The sequence below is a fragment of the Crocuta crocuta genome, unplaced genomic scaffold, assembly GCF_008692635.1.
Source record: "Crocuta crocuta isolate KB4526 unplaced genomic scaffold, BGI_CrCroc_1.0 scaffold25, whole genome shotgun sequence".
NCBI lineage: Eukaryota > Metazoa > Chordata > Mammalia > Carnivora > Hyaenidae > Crocuta > Crocuta crocuta.
This window is the reverse complement of record NW_027532015.1, coordinates 3,024,021-3,043,398: the sequence shown is the minus strand read 5'-3', so window position 1 is coordinate 3,043,398 and position 19,378 is coordinate 3,024,021. Positions and strand designations below refer to the sequence as shown.

At 46.0% G+C, this 19,378-nt stretch overlaps 2 protein-coding genes across 2 annotated transcripts in view; both read right to left on the bottom strand.

The window, feature by feature from the left end:
- The window catches only part of LRP11 (LDL receptor related protein 11), a 63,901-nt gene extending 59,147 nt beyond the window's left edge, over positions 1–4,754 (bottom strand). Inside the window, exon 1 of the mRNA XM_077776154.1 lies at positions 4,705–4,754. Coding sequence (XP_077632280.1) covers positions 4,705–4,754 — 50 coding nt within the window. The remainder of the gene's footprint in view (positions 1–4,704) is intronic.
- A 4,646-nt stretch (positions 4,755–9,400) lies between these two features.
- Positions 9,401–14,123, bottom strand: LOC144241494 (retinoic acid early transcript 1E-like). The gene is made up of 6 exons (XM_077776072.1): positions 14,060–14,123; positions 13,256–13,420; positions 12,181–12,444; positions 11,494–11,766; positions 10,534–10,662; positions 9,401–9,829 (listed from the first exon to the last, which is right to left on the bottom strand). The coding sequence occupies exons 2-6, from the start codon at positions 13,374–13,376 to the stop codon at positions 9,690–9,692; spliced, it is 927 nt and encodes a 308-aa protein (XP_077632198.1). The 5' UTR covers positions 13,377–13,420; positions 14,060–14,123; the 3' UTR covers positions 9,401–9,689.
- Positions 14,124–19,378: the final 5,255 nt, after the last annotated feature.

The window sequence follows — 19,378 nt, the reverse complement described above, 5'->3', positions numbered from 1 at the left end:
ATGCAGAAGATCAGCTTAAAAATGAATGGACGGATTGCTGGGAAATGTGGCGTGACCTAAATCCTTTTTCACTTACAACCAATGCCCATCTCAAATTCTGGATAACTCTGGAGAGCGGAATGCTTTTAATGTGTCTTTTCTTGTCTTTGCAGAATCATCCTCCAAGCAAAAGAAGGACCAGGAGCTCATCATGATGATCCTGGAACACAAAACTAAAAAAATACGAGAAAAACAAAAAGGGGGAACCCTGGGAAATAAGCTTAGGAATTTCCTGAGGCTGCACTGATGGGTTAACAAGGCATAAAGAATTACAAAGCCATAGGGTGCTCACACTCAAGTTTGGGTAAATAAGACTATGTAAATAGGTATAGAGAGGGCGGGGCAAAGGCCCCAGTATAAGACAAAGGTNCGCGGGGAAACCCCCCCCCCCAACTGAGTACTATAGCCAAAAGCTGCTTTCACAGGAAGGAAAGACTACAATAGACAAACAGGTAAATAGGACATAAACTGCCGCAGTGCGAGAAGTTGCCCGGAGCTGAGTTAATTAACAGAAGAAAGGCACTTGGTTGAACCTGAGGTAGCTTGCTCTATCTTTCCTGTCCTCTAGACCAGTTTAGATAAACAGAGGTGGTGCCTCAGTCTGCTGTAAACAACCTTCTACCCTGCTGGATTTTGTTTTGTATTGACCCCACCCCCTAATTCTGCATATCTTCAAAATCCCCTTTCCCTCAAGTCCATGAGTTAATGCTCACAATTTCATTGTCCCTTGAGTCTCTTGGTGCAAGTCCATCACCATGTTGTAAGCCTTCTGATCCTAATAAAAACTGAGCAAGGACCCTTAATCGGGGCTCTGGTCTTCTCCCGGACATAAGCCATCTCTTGAATTTTAATCCTGCGTCCCGAATTCTTGCTGGACAAGAGAGATCTCTAGATCCAGAGTCCAGGACAACCAAGCAGTTGGTCTCCCATTGGCTGCCTCTCCCTTCCAGGGCCAAGTGATCTTGGATGTCCACTGCTCTGCACCCATGATAGTCTTCTTCTCTCAGTCTGGCATTTTCTGCCCTCCTTGTACAAAGCCCGAGTTTACCTTCCCTCAATTCCAGCAGTGCACAGAAACTGAGACCAGCAATGGTCAGTTCCAATGTTGTGGAAATTTGGTCTGGGTCACTGACGGAAGAACCAAGCGACACTCGGAAATCTTGGAAGAGAGGAAGTTTATTTTATACCGGTGGGCTCAGAGGAGATCATTCTCCAGAGGTCTGAGCCCTGAACAAAGGTGGTCATTTGCTTATAAAGTTAAAAGAAGCCCACCCATACCGGCAGAGGTGTTTAAAGCTGATTGGATATATGGGGGTAGGGTGACTTGGGGTCATCACTATGCAGAAGTAGGGAAAGGAAGTGGGTGTGGGGAACACCTCACCTGGGCAGTTTGGGCAGTTGGCCATTATGACCTATATGACCTCAGGGAATTTTCCTTTATTTTCTCCATTACCAGGAGAGAGATTCTGTTGAGTCCAGTTTGGTCCTGTGTCTCCCTCCCCAGGTGCAGTTACTGAGGTGCCGAGATTATGAGGTACAAATGTGGCTTTGGGCACTGCTTTCCCTCTCCCACTGAGGATGGAGTGAGAAATAGGGAGTGGTAGGGAGCTGGTGAAAATCCTGAGAAGTTGTCTTCTACATTGTTTAAGGCAATGCCCAGCATTGGCTTAGACATTTCTATTGATTTTTTTTTTCTAAGTAGGCTCCACACCCTGCACGGAGCCCAACATAGGGCTTGAACTCACGATCCTGAGATCAAGAGTCAGACACTTAACCAACTGAGCCACCCAGGTGCCCCTTGACTTTTATTTTAAATTTAAGAAACACTCAGGGTTAAGAAAAAAAAAACACTCAGGGTGCCTGGGTGGCTCAGTCAGTTGGATCATTGACTTCAGCTCAAGTCATGATCTCATGGTCTGTGAGTTCAAGCTCTGCGTTGGGCTCTGTGCTAACAGCTCAGAGCCTGGAGCCTGTTTCAGATTCTGTGTCTCTCTCTCTCTCTCTTTTCCTCCCCCTCTATCAAAAATAAACAAACATTTAAAAAATTTGTAAAAAAGACACATTTATAAGAATGTTGTGTTAGGATTGCCAGGAACCGCCCAGAATTCTGCACAAACACAGACTTACTGACTTACAACAACGTTACGCAGCGTTTACCATTACGATCCCCATGTTATAGTGGTTGGGGGTGTAGCCTCCTTCACACATTACAGCTATTCCAACTTTGGGCAACTCTTACTATATTCATTAGAAGGTTTTTCCTTATATTCAGCTATCATCTGTTTGTAGCTTCCAAGTATGTTCCCTAGTTCATTTTCTGGGGTCTCTCAAAGCAATCTGTACCTTCTCCCAAGTGACAGTCATTCAAATATTTAAAAACTGCCACAATATCTATCATGCAACTCAGCCTGATAAAGTACAGCCTTAAGGGCATCAACAACAATACTAGTGCCCACACTTACTAGCTGTGTGACCTGGGGGCAAGCCACCTACTCTAACCCCAGATTGCTCATCTGTAATATACAGACAAGTACATTACCTTACTTCGCACGCTTGTGCTGAAGTGGGTGAGTATTGGCTTGGTGGCAAGGAATGATGGGATGGGGAGGGGCTCTGGGGGCTGTGACTGAAAAAGGACAGCATGTGGGAATTGCCTGTTCGTCACTGACTGGCTCCCAGAGAGAAACTTCCAGCAAAGCACTTCTGTTGGTCACTCCCTCACCCTTCCTTTTCCACATATTCATCTGTCTGTCAGCTCCACTCTTTGTCCCATTGACCAGGAATGTCCAGGCTGTTCTTTGTAATCATCTTTTGAGACCTTAATGTCTTTAAGTTTTGTATGTCATGGGTGTTCATTTGCTGGGCTTGCTGTAACAGTTCCAAAAAAGTGTCTGTACTCCATCCCAGTGATGGAGGGGATTGCATTTTCCCCACAGTCGTCTCTAAAATACAGCCTATATTGCAGGAATATGTGGAAATGCAATAGCAGTGCATGAAGTCAGTCGTTTATGCACAGAGGTGCCAGGTTTTGCCGCATCACATTTTGTCTTTATACTAAGAATATTCTTTCCTTAGTGGCTAAAACAAGTTCTGTTTTCACCATTAATTTACTCAGAATTCATTAGTGATTCAAAAGTTTTACTGTCCTTACTGAATTAAATTAGAGAGATACCATATNGAAACAATGAAATCTGGCCATGTGTAGCAACATGGATGGACCTTGAGGGTGTTATGCTGAGCGAAATAAGTCAGGCAGAGAAGGACAAATATCAGTTATTCTTTTGAAAAGCACCTGAGGGTTTGTTTCTTTTTTCATTCAGCTTGTTTGTACTTGAGGACTTTAAAACATTTCATAATAAAGTTTGGAAAATCAATTCCTCTGTTCTTACTGTTCTATTGCCAGAACGGGTTTTTGCAGGCTTAATGCATTCTAGGTTCTATTATAGCGTATACATCACTATCAATAATTTTATAAGTTCATCAACTTTTTGCTATAATTCAGAACAGGTAGGTATGTGATTGATAACCACGTTCATTACTGTGCTATTTAAAAACCCATTTTGTCAACATTCTTCTAAGAAAATCATCATTTGCATATCTGGGATTTAGTTTTAAATTGAATGGCATTATGAGATGTTCAAACTGCCCCCAAGGCATATTAAATTCTACCATAATGTGAAGCTACCATAAAACAATGTTAGCAACCTTGGAGGAAACGCTTGCCATGTCTGTCTGTCTGAGGTTTCACAACACAGAGGCATTTTACATCGAATAAGCATCTTTTTTGTTAAAAAAAATCAAGAATTTGCTTTCTTAATCTTTGAAAAAATTGGAAACATACTGCTTCACTCTTGGCCACAGTAGCCCAGCGTGCATAAAGAGGCAAAGGCACATGCTGTTTTTCCACAGTGTCAGGACTTTCCACCAATTTTCCCTACATGCATAGCTATGTTTTGGGGGTGATACCCCAACTCTGGGAAAAAGATCTAAGTTTCATGATGAATTAATTAGGACTGCTCACTTTAATTAGTAGTTCATTTTTTTTAAACCTAGTTTTTACCAATAACTTGAACTAAAAACAATTCAAACCACTCGGTCATGTAGTCAGTAAGTTAGAACTATAACAGTAAGGAGTACAAATCCTCCTTACTGGGGTAGGGGGTGTCGGGGCATTTAGTGTATTTCGTATTGTTGCAGGATTCTCACTCAGAGAGTCGTGACACTGAGACTTTTCTTTCCAGGAAGCAACCTTATTTTGCCGGCACCGCTCAGTTGGGTTCGTACCCAAAAGAACTGAGTGGCCCACATCATATGGCATAGGTTTTTTTATGCATTTTCTATTTCTTTGTCTCCCATATATGGTAATACACATAAACATGCAGTCTGGTTAAGTTGTTTCAGTTTACAGGAACATGGGGGATGTAGGCAGCTGGACTCATATCTAGGTGACCTTGAAGTCTTTTCTCTTTTTCAATTTTTTTCTTTCTCCTTAGGGAAGGGTTCCTACCACAGTATAGTATAAGGAACAGAGAAGAGAATATCTTCATTAAGCTTTAGGATAGTCCTCTACCTCCCCTTTCCCCAATTCAAAATCCAGGGGCAGTGACAGAGCCAAGAAACAAACTAGCCTACCTGCCTTCCCCACCCCTTAACCCCCCTGCGCACCTGGCCTGACTGCAATCACTCTGGCCGGGGAGGAAGCGGCTACAGCCCATTGCCGTAGACAGCCCATTCCTTAAGCCCAGGCCTTTGGGGTAGGGAGGGAGCCCTTACGGTGAGTGGGTTGGGTGGGTTCGGGCAGCCAGGCCAGGATGTGAACAGGGCACGCCTTCGGCCCACGGCAGCCAGGTGCTGGCTGCTTCAAGGGAAAACTTCGGGACCCGGACGGCCCCCCCTCCTCGCCCCAGCACCAGAAGTCATTGGTTTGCGGGGTCTCCGGGAGACACACTTCTCGGAGCAGGTCACAGGCCCAGTGGGGGCCTCCTTATCCCTGAAGGGCTCCAGTAGCCAGTAATACTGGTTGTCCGGGCCATCGTCCGGGTCATACTGCGGGTCCAGAATGTCTAGGAAGGTGGCGGTTCTGTCCACAGCGACGTGCAGGTGCATGTTGTCCTGGTGCGGGGTGAGGACGCAGGGACCACCGCCATGTACTCAGCCTGTGAGCCCAGCAAGCCCAGCCACGTGGGGGCGTCCCGCTCGGGGCCTGCAGCTTCGTTCTCAACTGCTGTTCTGGCCCCCGCCCACCTGCAGCTTGTCTATATCAAATCTTTCTATCCATTCACGTATCCGTGGGTATTTTGGTTGAGGCAATTCTATTGTTAGAGCAAATATTCTAACTTGTGCTACCATGACGACTTTTGTCCGTTCTTGAACTTCATATATAGTCTGTCAGATTCATCCAGGAGTTACAGGTCACAGTAATTTTTTCTTTTTAATACGGTAGATATTTAGTTGCACAGTACTATAGCTTATGTATCCATTCATCTCCTGATGAGAATTTGTTATTTCACATTCGGGGGCTATTATGGATCAATGTTGGAGGCCGGCTCCGGCAGGTCCAGGGGTCCCTGAAGGATGGACTGTGTCAGCAAGAGAGAGAGAGAGAGAGAGAGAGAGAGAAAGAGTGTGAGAGAGCCCCAAGATCCTTTCTGATCACCAGGCAGGCATCTCTGTCCTGTCGGTTTTGGTGCCTTTATTTAAAGGTTCAGCAACAACATAAGTCATAGAAAGGAATTTCTACAATGGGAGGCCTTTTGCGATAACAAGTTTTTGATATTCTGCAGAGTTATCCCAGTCATAGTGAATTTACAACCAAGGAAATAACAGGATGCTCTTTAGTGAAAAACAGGATACTATGTAGGTTAAGTTGTATATAGATAAGCTAGGAGTCATTCCGTCTGGCTCTCAAGAGGATGAATGTTTTTGGACTGGTTTGTTTGTGGAAACCTATTTGATGCTGAATGTGTGAACACCATGGGGGTCCTAAATGTGTTAACCTTTTGCTTTTGGGTTAGGTGTTAACTACTCTTATCTATCCTCATCCCAGCTGCCAGTAGGGGAGGGTGTTTGCAGAAAGTATGCCTTGGAGATGTAAGTGTTGACTGAAATTCTGCCCCCATTTATTCCTTAACTCTAAATTAGGCTCTTTGTCTTGGGGCCAGGCTCAATTGTCTTTGATATGCAAGGCCCATAGGAAGAGACTTTTGACAATCATCCACAGAGCTTTTATCTAAAATCTCTTTTGTAAAGGCAGGAATATGCTTTTCCTTATGAGTAATCTGTGTGGGGAATATCGGTCTGATATGGAATATTGTGAGGCCTGGTCAATACCAGCAGCCTCATTTCCAACATAAGCCAGTAGCAGCAGAAAGAGATACCAGTTTCGGCTCCCAGCAGATCAAACTCTCGTGAACATTCTTGAATACAACCTTCAATGGAGAAATACAGGTGTGTCCATGTTTAGGGTGGACTATCAGCAAAAAGAGGCTTTACCTGGGATTGGACATTAGGGAGGGTTTTTATCCTGAAATCCACAAATCCTTGAAATGATTGATGAGCATGAAGAAATGCTAGGACTTCCCATTGTTAGTGCAGAGCCACACAAATCTATCTCACAAATCCCGAGATCATGATCTGAGCTGAAATCAAGAGTCAAATGCCCAATGAACAGAGTCACCCAGGCACCCTTGATTTCTTCACGTTCTCGGTCTGGTGTCAGAGCAGAAATGATACGGCAGCGAAGCAGCCACGGTCAGACACTAAGGAGCTCCAGAGAGCTGAGTCTTGCTTCCTGCTCTGGAACTGTCTCTGGGTTTCAGAGGAAAAAGAAGTATTTATGTTAGATGCTGGGTCAGATTATCTTGGGTCTGCCCCTTGCCTAGTGTCTCCTAATTTAAGGCACTTCTCATCAGCTCTTCTCCCCATTTAGTTTCTGCCAATCACCGCCCTCCTCTGTCACAACAGCAAAAGCAATGTCGAGAAATGCCAAAGACAACAAAGTAGGAATGTGTCATGGGCACACAGAGTTCTCCGTTTTCTCAAGTGCTGATCCTCCCTCTGACGGGAAAACCCGGTGAGGCACAGTGGGGAGCTCTTTCCACAGGTGGAGGAGGTATGGGAGGGTCCATTTTTTTACTCCTCATCTCTCACACACCCTTACCTCAGTCTGCCCCGCCTCCCACCTCCCCTCAGCTCTCCCCCGCCTCCCACCTCCCCTCAGCTCTCCTTGGGCACTGACATTCTTCAGTTGAACCCTGCCCTGCCCCTGTCCAGGCATGTAGCCCTTCAACAGCAGGCTCAGGTGGCTGAGTTCAACCCCAAGTATCCATGGAGGCCGAGCCTCCTTTAAATTCTGTTCTTAAGACCTAGTTTCTAAACCTGGTCTTCTGCCTTCCCCCCTGCTCCCCAACCCCCTTTGCTGCGGGGAATGCAGCCGAAAGCCCAGCCTGCTTGGTGGAGGCAGGTGCATCCTTCTCAGGTGCCTCCCACCAGGGGTTACCGCCCGACCCCCATGCCTGCAGCTCCGTGCCTGGCATCCCCTGCCCTGTGAAAAGAGATCATCTGGACCCACCAGGCTGCCGCCCCCATTTCAAGTCTTGGTATACAAATACCCCGGGTTCCTGCTGCTGTCCTAGTCACAACAGGGGCCCTTTCTGGACAGTGGCCCCTGTCTGATTGCTTATATGTACCAAGCACATCTGGACACTATTATTCGGTAAGCTTACTCTTCACTGCAGGGCCCAGACTTAGAACACAGCAGGCTGAACCCTGCTATTCTCTTGAACAACTGAAAGAGTTGAATCATTTCCCACATCAGTAACATTGCTCCTCATTGGATCATATATGGAGTGGTTTATTTTGGTCATTAGAATCTTTGGAGTCCACAAAAGAGGACATCCAGATGGCCAACAGACACATGAAACNCTGGAGTCCACAGAGAGCCGCGTGAACTGTGACTTTAACCTCAAGCTGCCGATGTTTTTAAACTGCTATACCTCAATGCGTGAGGTCTGTCTGGGTCAACCTGGAGAGGAAGGTATAGGTATAAAGATGATAACAGCAAGAGGAGGAAGAAATGAGTTCTTAAGGCCAGGGCACTGATGGAGGGAGACGACTAGCTAGTAGAGTCTGGTGCTGTCTGGCATGTAATAGTTCTCTCCATCTCAATGTCTCTTACTGTATAAATATCTGATTCTCATAAAAAATGTCTCATGTATTTATAATTTAATTCACAATTGAAGATATTATTGACAAGAGAACCACCAGTTTATCAAGACATTAACGAAAACTGAAACAAATACTTAATTTTTTTAAAAAACTTTTTTAAAAAATGTTTTTTTGGGGGCGCCTGGGTGGCTTAGTCGGTTAAGCGTCCGACTTTCGCTTAGGTCATGATCTCGCGGTTCGTGGGTTCGAGCCCCGCGTCGGGCTCTGTGCTGACTGCCAGCTCAGAGCCTGGAGCCTGTTTCAGTCTGTGACTCCCTCTCTCTCTGACCCTCCCCTGCTCACGCTGTCTCTCTCTCTCTTTCCTAGAAATAAATAAAACATTAACATTTAAAAAAAATGTTTTTTTGTTGAAATGTAATATTCCTATACAATAAAGTATATAAATCTTTAGGATCAGCTTGATGTACTTTTTAAAANCTCTCTCTCTCCTAGAAATAAATAAAAATATTAAAAAAAAAAAAAAGAAATGCACCTCCATCCTCACCTGTCAGATCAAGTTAGAGAACATTTCTCAATCAGTATCCACTATTCTGACTTCTATTACCAAATATCAGTTTTGTCTATTTTGAAATTTATGTAGAGTCCTACAATATATATTCTTCTGTGTCTGACATTTTCTTCTTAGCTTCCTATTCATGGGAATCATCCATGTTTTGTGTAGCAGTTTATTCCTTATGGATTTCTTTTTTAAAATGTTTATTTTTCAGAGAGAGAGAGAGAAAGAGAGAGAGATAGAGAGGGAGAGAGAGAGAGAAAATGCAAGGGGGGAGGGGGAGAGAGAAGAGGCAGAGAGCCTGAAGCAGGCTCTGTGCTCTCAGAGCAAAGCCTGACATGGGGCTTGAACCCATGATTTGTGACATCATGACCTGAGCCAAAGTCAGATGTTCAACTGACTGAGCCACCCAGGTGCCACTCCTTATCAATTTTCATATAATGTTTTATTTCTAAATACATTAGACTATTATTTATCCTTGGAACTAAGTCAGGCACCATAGGACATATTAACATGTAAACAGGTAAGTTAATTCACATGTCACTTTGCCACTCTACTGTGACCACCCCTCAGAACAATGTGACACTTAAAATAGAGCTTTGGAGAAAAGCAGTGTACAAAACTATAAAATGATTAATAAATGATGAATATAGCTCTAAGAAAAATACACATTGTGACGTGTCCTTGGGAAAACAGCCAAGCAGATGGGAACGCCCGCCCCTCAGGATGGACCGCTGCCAGCTTCTTTTGTGTTGTTGACTCCTCAGTGTCTTCAGAGATAACTGGATCTGATAAGGCTCATTGATTATGCATGATTAACACTTAAGTTCATGCCTAAGCATGTTGCTTTTCTCATAAATACCAAAACAATCTTGAAGTCTTCTATTGATTGATTGTCACTTCTCCAATAAGTATGGGAATGCGGAGGTGTTCAGGGCGACAGTCCCTCCGAGCTGTCACCCCCTGCTCCCTCTCTCTTGCAGCGGACTTGTTTGTGCCATATTCTTCTCCCATGTGCCCCTGAGGAAGGCAGCACAGTGGACCTGTGGCTTCTGCTTAGCATTAACTTATCTGCACACAGAAGCGAGTGTGAACACAAAGTTAACCAAACACAAGTTAAACCAAAACAAATATATTCCTAGTTCATTTTCCTCTCAACTGAATTCAAAATAAATAAATAAAAATGCCAGCAGCCATGCCATTCCACTTGACACACGTGATGGAAAGAGTGCAAAGGAAGGGCTAAAAGATCATATATTAGATTGTCATTAATGTGGTTTTTTCTTTTTGCCACCGAGGGTTGGTCTAATATTGTTGCTCTCTCATGATCCAGAGAAGAAACATCTGATAATGGAACAGCTATCAGAACATTACAAAAATTGTTGAGTACATCGTGCTATCCTCAGAAACCAAAGTTTTTTTTTTTATTTTCCATCAAAGGTCTGCGGGAACCCTGGGTTAGGTTGCAACAAGGTAACCCCCACCCCACACGTGGATCTTAGACCCTGCCCCCCCCAGGAGGAGAGACTNNNNGAGTAGATACTGGTTTGCCCCCCCCCACCTCATTGCTTGCACCACTGGGCGGCCTATCCCAGTCTCCGCCATCCCAACATACCCCCAGCCCTAGTGAGTGTTCCACACTGAGAAATGCATCATTTCTGTGTAGCGATGGATCCGTGGACGGGGCTTGAGTGAGACCCGTGGCTCACCTCCCCCAAGTCCTTGCCAGACTTCATCCTGCCCCACAGCCAGAGGCCAGCTTGCAATACACTTACTCAATTTTCTATAGATGCTGATGCAGATGACAATTATGATTAGGCTGATGAAAATCACTCCTAGGATGATCCATGCAAGTGACAGCGTGGATGAAGACTGGTCAGCTTCTGGAACATTTACTGGTGGTACTAAAATAAACAAAAGTGAAAGCCCTGTCAAACCAGAAAAAATACCTTCCTGATGATTTCCAGAGGGGATGCTTGCTAGGTGGGGGGGTGGTGGGATAGGTGAAATAGATAAAGAGTTTTAAGAGTCCACTTATTCATATGAGCACTGAGGAATGTATAGAACTGTTGACAATGTATAGACATCTGTACAATAATATACAGTGTATATTAATTACACTTCAATAAAAAATAAAATACCTTCCTGAGCACCTACTTTCCTCATGTCAGCCCCCAATTTGTTGATTCATTATGTGGCAGCCAGTCTATCAGGTCCTGGGGTCTAAAGATGGACAGGGGGCTGCGTCCTGTCCTCATGGGGCTGATGTTTTTACTGAGGGAGGCAGCTGACGTCCATCTGGTTATCAGACACTTTGGCACGTTCTCTGTGGACAAAACTTTTTGAGGGGACAGAATTGGGGGTGCTTAGTCCGGGGGGGGAGGTGGTAAAGGCTTCAGAAGAAGTGACGTTTGCCCTGGATAAAGAATAAGTAAAACAGGGCAAGAGGAGAAGGCTCAAGCACAATGATGCAGGCAGACGTGGGACCCACCTAGCAGTGCAGGGTGACTGGGTCATCGGTTAGCGGGGAAGGGGGCCCCTGTGCAGAGGGAGGTGGCAGGGAACGGAGGGTGGTGGAGGTCCCGTGGCAATCACGGACTCCCCAGGCCAGCAAGAGGTCAGTCAGCGGATTGATCCATCCCATCCTTAACTGCACACACATACTGCTACCCACCCAGGGAAGGCACTAGACCTGTGAAGAGAGTCATTGCATCCTGGTCGCCCTGCTCCCTTACCTGAGGGTTCCAGCACTTTCTGCCAGTGGTCTAAGAATTCCCTAAGCCAGTGATGGCAGTCTCCCATGGAGATCCTCCTGAAATTGTTTGCCAGTCCCTTGTTCTCCCACTCCTCCTTGATGGCTCTGGCTTCAGGATTTATGACTGTCCAGGTCCTGTTCATCGCATCAAAGAGGAGGGCTGGCTGTCCGTTGATGTTGACGTGCCAGGACGCAGCGGTGCCTCGTTCTCCTTCACACTGACAACACAGCTGGACGTGCAGGGTGGGAGGACCTGCAATCCACACGCAAAGTCTCACCTTAGACTTATTTATTTATTTAATTTTTATTTATTTCTTTTTGAGAGAGAGAGAGAAAGAGAACATAGAACATGAGCATAGAGACAGAGAGGGAGACAGAATCCAAAGCAGGCTCTGGACTGTTAGCCCAGAGCCCAACATGAGGCTCAAACTCATGAACCATGAAGTGACATCATGACCTGAGCCAAAGTCAGACCCTTAACCGACTGAGCCACCCAAGCTGCCCCTCAGCTTGGACTCTTTGAGCTCCATGATCTCCCAGTATGGCCACCGTGTCTCTTAGGTGGGACCAATGTTCAGTTCTTGTACCCGAGCCCCCTTCCCTGCACCTGCTGGCTCCGCCTCTCTTGCTGACTATCCCCATCTCCCCAGCCCCGTCTCCTACTCACCCCTGGTCATGCTGTTCTCCAGTTTGATGTCAGACACGATCATCCTGAGCTCTTGCCCGACCTCTTCCAGAGTCTGGGTCAATTCTGTCCATGCTTTGGTGGCATTTACCTTGTCCCCAAGGAGACCTGAAGATCTGACCTTGTTGCTGTCACTGTCATACTGAAGGAAAGGCTTTTTATCCACTGAGCCCTGCACTTTATACCAAGGATGTCCAGGTCCCGACTGAGATTTGACAGTGAGGTCAAGGCAGAGAGAATGAGTATCTGTGAGAGAAAAAGGGAGCTGAGGCCCAGGCACTCACTCAGAAGGGCCTTCTAGAGAGAGAGGGGTCTCCATTCCAGCCCCCTCCATCTTCTGCATCCTTAGTCCCCACCATTTACTACTGAGCTTTAGCAAAGTACTTTGATGCTCCCTACCATAGACCCCTCAGGCATACATACATCTTACAAATATCTATCTATCTATCTATCTATCTATCTATCTATCTATCTATCTATCTTATAAAGAGTACAAGTGGGGAATAGGGGCAGAGGGAGAGAGAGAGAGAGAGGAGAAAAGAAAGAGAGAGAGAGAGAGAGAATCCCAACCTGGGGCTCGATCTCATGACTGTGACGTCATGAACTGAGCCAAAATCAAGAGTGTGATGCCCAACTACCTGAGCCACCCAGACGCCCCATCTGACAAATATTTTTAGTGACATCTGCCAAGTTCTTAGGTTAAAAAAAAAAAAAGCACAAGACAGTGTCTGCCCTCCTGGGACTTGAAATCTAGCTGAACAGACAGGACTTTGAATAGAAAGGACACCATAGAACACATAGAACACATAGAACACATGCCCAATTCTGGAAGGTTCCTGGGTACCCAGGAGAGGCTTCCTGGAGTAGAAGGTGAGACTCAGTAGGAGAGGTTGAGCTGGGAACTGGGAGCACAATACAGGCAGAGTCCTTAGGCTGGGGTCCCCGTCCTTAAAGCACAGAGCAACAGGCACCCATTTGCCTGAAACCTGGGGAAGCCCCTCCCCTTCCTTCCCTCTCCCCTCTCCCCAGCCAGGTCCCCAGATCCCAGGACACTCACGGTCCAGTGTCTTCCAGGCTTGTGCCAGCAGCAGCATTGCCAAAAGTAAACTTGTGGTGCGAGATACCGGTGACATTGCTGATGTGCACACCTTGGAGGGTAACCGGCAAGAAGTAGCCATGAGCCACTTTCCAAAGTCGTCACACCCGATGGCCCTGCTGAAATCTGGCAGAAGTAAGGTTTTGTATGTGTTCAAAATATATCTAGTCATTAGAGAGAGAGAGATGTTACAAAGCCATATTCACCGGAAAGAGCTCTCTCCACTCCCTCAAAACCCCTCTGGCGTGAGTGGGAATTGGTGACTCCTTTCCTGTCTCCGTCCACCAACTTCCTCTTTCTGTCTCCATCTCCTCCTCCATCTTCCCACACTTTCTCCCCTCTCCCTTCTCCCGCCCCATCCTTTTCTTCTCCAGCTCTTCCCTCATCACCGATTGACCCTGACTCTCACCAAGTGCAGACAGGTTCATCGAACGAGCTAGAGACACCTAGCACCTGGTCTATCATCAAAGATGGCTTTACAGTCAAGTCCAGCAATTCTGACGGAGCCAAGAAAAGCCAAGCATTTTATCATCAGAAAAAATCTTGGGGCTCTGAGTTTTGAGTGGTGAAAATCAGTCTAAGAACAAAGCTTTGGTGTCACTTTGAAATTTCTCACATCACTTTTTCACTCAGAAGTTCCTCTCCCAACTCAACGCTTTTAAGCTCATTTCCCCCCTCGTTTGTACAGCTATTCCACCTCCCGATCCAACTAGCTTAGCCGTCTCGGGCTGCTCTAACAGAACAGCATTAACGTTTATTTCTCACAGTTCTGGATGCTGCAGAGTCCAAGATCGAAACATCAGCAGGTCCTGGGTCTAGTAAGAATCCTCTCCCCAGCCTGCAGACAGCAGTTTCTTCTTTGTGTCTTCACCCGGCAGAGAGCTGCCGGCGATCACAGCCCTTCCTGGTTTTTTTAGACCCAACTGAAGCTTCACCCTCATTTCCCAATCACTAAATGACTCATCACCCTATACCTTCATGCAGAGGATTTCAACATATGAATTTTGGAGGGAAACATTCATAACACCATCTGTCCACCTCATATGTAAATTCCCACTATGTGCCTGGCATTCTGCTTGTTACTTAAAATGCAAGTCAGACCCATTTGATATTATTTTGTGAGTCAGACTCACTGGGCCTTTTCCGATGCCTGGTAAGTGGGTCTGTACCAAAGATCTTCCGGATCAAACATGGTGGAATAGGCAATAGGTTTTTAACCAAACACCCGGAGGCCCCTAATAAGGAAGTCCTGGCCAGCTACCTAATAAGGAAGTCCTGGCCAGCTACCTAAAAAGGAAGTCCTGGCCAGCTATCAGGAACGTCTGAGGCCTGCTAAGCAGCAGTCCAGAGAAGCAAGACTAGACCAGCCAGGCCCAAGATGGCAGGTGCCATGAAAAGAAACCCTTGACCAGAAAAGAAGAAAAACCAGGAAACCCTGCATCCCCCTATGAAGCAATAAATATTCCACCCCTAGTTAACAACTGTTAGTAAAAGATAGAAACTCAACCCCCCAAGGTCACGCAGCTTGTGCTGTCTCTGTCCCTCACATTAAGAAAAAAAACTTTTTAAAATTTTTTTTAATTTTGAAAGAGAGAGAGAGAAACAGAGTAGGAGCAGGGGAGGGGCAGAGAGAGGGGGAGATAATATGAAGCAGGCACCAGGCTCTGAGCTGTCAGACAGAGCCCAACGCGGGGCTCGAACCCACAGACCGTGAGATTGTAACCAGAGCCAAAGTCAGATGGTTGACCGACTGAGCCACCCAGGCGCCCCCCCCTCACATTTTGAGTGTGCTTTCACTTTAATACACTTTCCTGCTTGTGTCACTCGTCTGCTGTCTGCTGTGTTGCATGTCGTTGAATTCTTTTCTCAGGACAAGACCAGGAAACTTCAGCTACTCCTTGGGACAGGCCTGCCTGGTGGAGGTTCCAGGGCCCAGGGTCTTCCCAGTTCACCAGGCAACAAACAGACTTTAAAAAAAGTAACCCAGACGATGTGCACGGCTCTCTCTCTCGCTCTCTCTCTCTCTCTCTTTCTGGGAAAAGGGGCGCTTGTTTACTCCAAGAATTCAGGTCCGTTGTGCCTGAAGCAATTACATCTGACATATTCTGACTAGTAAAGTTCGATAACCTCCACCTGAGAACACATTTCCATCCCCTCCCACCGCCCCCAAGTCTGGCAGAAAGGCCACAAATTCCTGTGGGCGTCTGTCCTGTGCATCACCCACCACCTGCCTACATGGTGCTAAGAAAACACCCAGAGGGGTGGGCCATGAACAGAACGTGACAACGGATACCTTAGTTTTTAAAGGGGCCAGTATTGTCCACAAGTCACTGAGTAAGTGTGTTTGAAATCTCAAATGTTAGAAATAAGCCCATGNGGGTGTTATATGGAAACCAACTTGACAATAAACTATTTGTAAAAAAGAAAAAAAAGAAAAAAAAGAAATAAGCCCATGGGCCCAATCAAAGGAGGGACGTGGAGACTCGCAGCACAGTGAAGAAAGGCTTTAATCAAGTTCTTACAATAGTGGGTATGTGATGGACACTAAGGGCGGTGAAAGCAGCCAATTTATCTCCCAGGGTGAAGTCCCTCTCCTGCTTCTTCATTGGCTGAGTCCTCAGAGCCTCGCCAGAAATCGCCCATGCTTAGTAAGGCAGAAAGTAGTCTGATTGGAACATTGTACATTCCTTGAGGTGACTCAGAGTCTTCAGTTCATCGGAACAGGCTCATTGCAAAACCCCAGAAAAATAAGCCCGTGAAAGGGAGAGGGGAAGAAGAACCCCATTCTGTGGGTTGCCTTTGAACTCTTCTCATATTATCTTTTGATGCATAAAAGTTTCAAATTATTAAATCCAATTTGTTTATTTTTCCTTGTGTTGCCTGTGCTTCTGACGTCGTATCCACAAAATCATTACGAAATCAAATGTTGTGAAGCTGTTGTTCTGTGTTTTAAGAGTCTAATAGTTCTAGGTCTTTTTTAAAAAATTCTAGTAGAAAGAAAATTCTAGTAGAGTTGATACGCAGTGTTATATTAGTTTCAGATGTACACAGTGATTCAACAAAGTCTATATGCTACGCTATGTTCACCACACGTGTAGGGACCATGTGTCACCATACAAGTCTGTTACAGTACCAGTGACTACATTCCCTATGCTGCACCTTTTGTGACTTATTCATTCTGTGGCTGGAAGCCGGTATTAACCACTCCCCTTCATCCATATAGTTTGCGGCCTTACGTTTAAGTCTTTTTGAATCCACTTTGAATCAATTTTAAATACAGGTATCTTCTCCTTTTTGAAAGTTTGGTCATGCCACTTTGCTTTTACAAAGGACTTACAATAGTACGTGTTTTCGTGAGCCCAAAGAAATCCAGAGAGGATTTTGGCTTTTATGAGAAAAGGTTAAAAGTGCAAATAGCACTCAGTGTTTGTTTAGAAGGGAGCCAGCCTCACAGAGGCAGTGCGCACCTCTACCATCCAGAGTGCGCTGGGGAGCTCCCTCCCTGGAACCACACTCAGCATCTCCGTGTGAAGCCGCAGGAGCCTTGAACTGTATCTGTAAGCATCTGTGCTCTACCTTGATTTGTTTTGTGTATCTGTTAGCAAGATGTATCCTAAGGTCACAGGTTATTTCCTGGGTCTGGAAATGCCAAAAAAATTGTTTTCACATAAATTAATGGTAATTACTTCTTTGCTTTTTGCCACTTGGGGCGATAAAGCTTTTCACGGGAATGCTTTACCTTCGAATAGTGGGGGAAACCTGTATCGTGTTAAGTAAGAGTCCAATGCACTGGGCACACGGAGCTCTCTGTTTTCTCGGAGGGTGCTGATCCTCCCTCTGATGCAAGACTAGCAGACATAGTTGGGAGGCTCCACCAGTTTTTACTCCTTATTGCTCACTGCTCTCCTTACCTCTCACCCCTCCCTAGGCCTCGCCTGCCTCCGACCTGCCCTCAGCTTGGCTTGGGCACTGACATTCTTCAGCTGAACCCTGCCCTGCCCCTGTCCAGGCATGTAGCGCGTCAACAGCAGGCTCAGGTGGCTGAATTCAACCCCAAGTATTCCTGGAGGCTGAGTCTCCTTTAAATCCTCATTCTTGAGACCTAGTTTCTAAACCTGGTCTTCTGCCTTCCCCCCTGCTCCCCAACCCCCTTTGCTGCGGGGAATGCAGCCGAAAGCCCAGCCTGCTTGGTGGAGGCAGGTGCATCCTTCTCAGGTGCCTCCCACCAGGGGTTACCGCCCGACCCCCATGCCTGCAGCTCCGTGCCTGGCATCCCCTGCCCTGTGAAAAGAGATCCTCTGGACCCACCAGGCTGCTGCCCTGCCCACATCTAAGTATGTGCATTCCCTGGGTTCCAGCTGCCACCCTAGCACCCACCAGGTATGCCCTTAAGGCAGCAACCTAGTCTGACTTAAACCATAACTTGCCAAGCATCTTTGGACACTATTACTTGGTAAGTTCACATTTCACCTCAGTGTCCAGCTTTAAAACAGAAATAAACTGAACCTCAGTAAGGGTGCTAGCCTTTCCCACTGCCCTGATACAGTAAGGCTTCATCATGACTTAGAGCTGAGGTCAAGGTTATTCTGCTATAGGAGGCTCTTACTTTTTTTTCTTCTGTTTTTTTGAGAGAGAGAAAGAAAGGGCACGAGTGAATGAGTGGCAGAGAGAGAGAGAGAGAGAGGGAGAAAAGCATGTCTTACCTGAAGGGGGGTGCAGGCTCACCCAATGTGGGGCTCAAACTTATGAACTATGGAGATCATGACCTGAGTCACCCAGATGCCTATAGGAGGTTATTTTTTATCAGGAGGCAGTTAGTGAAGAGGCTAATGTAAAACTCAGAGGCTCTTGTCTCCCTGATTCTTTTTTTTTTTTATGTTTATTTACTTTTGAGAGAGAAAGAGAGAGCGTGAGTGGGGGAGGGGCAGAGACAGAGGGAAACATAAAATTTGAAACAGGCTCCAGACTCTGAGCTATCAGCGCAGAGCCCGACATGGGTCTCGAACTCAGGAACCGAGACATCATGACCTAAGCCAAAGTCAGTCACTTAACGACTGAGCCAAGCAGGGGCCCCTCCTTGATTCTATTTTTGTTTTCTTCTTGATTCTTAATCAAGGTTTTAATTTCCAGGAGGCAGAGGCCCCACCTTCTCTCATTATAATTAGTTAATAGAGGATTGCTGAGATTACTCAGGTCATAGACCCGATCGGCAAGGGCAGATGGCGGAGGTGTGGATGGCAGTATTGAAAAGCAAACAGAAAATGAAAATCCTTATCTAGACTTGAGTCCTAAAAAGGTGTTGTTTCCAGATCCAGATGTTTTCAGTTTATTACAAACATTTTGTTCTTTCCAAATTTACCGACCCTCTATTATGAATAGCTACTAAGCAGTTTCTGGAACACAGATGTTGATAAGAGATGGGTCAATCAGCAAGGAGCCCATGAATCAACAAAGGAGAGTCTATTAGAACACAATGGAACACTGTTTCTGTGCTCAGAGCTTTCAAAGCTTAGAAAGAGGGGATGATTCATTCTGTCTGGAAGAGGTGGAAAGTCTTCATAGGGGGTGATTATTTATTTATTTATTTTTAAATGTTTATTTTTGAGAGAGAGAGAGAAAGAGAGCAAGCAGGAGAGGGGCAGAGAGAGGAAGGGGGACAGAGAATTCCAGGCAGTTTCCAAGCTGTCAGCACAGCACAGAGCCCTGATGCAGGGCTCAAACTCACGAACTGTGAGATCATGACCTGAGCCAAAACCTAGAGTCAAACACTTTACCGAATGAGCCACTCTGGCGCCTCTGGGTGCCAAGCTTCTGAAAGGCAGGAATGGGGAGGGGAGGGAGGGAGGCACCCTCTCCCTGAGAGCTCACTGACGCCTCCCTTCAGCCATCTGATGTTCTGTAAGATACACAAAGGAGCCCACCTGGATGCGACTGAGGACTTTCCGAGTGTACACGCTGATGCCGGCATAGTAGGTCTAACAAATATTTGGGGAAGGCGGCACCTGTTTTGGGAGTAGAGTGCCAAGCGCAGGGAAGGTACAACAATAGCCAATCCCGTCTAAGCTTTAGCAGTTAATAACGTAG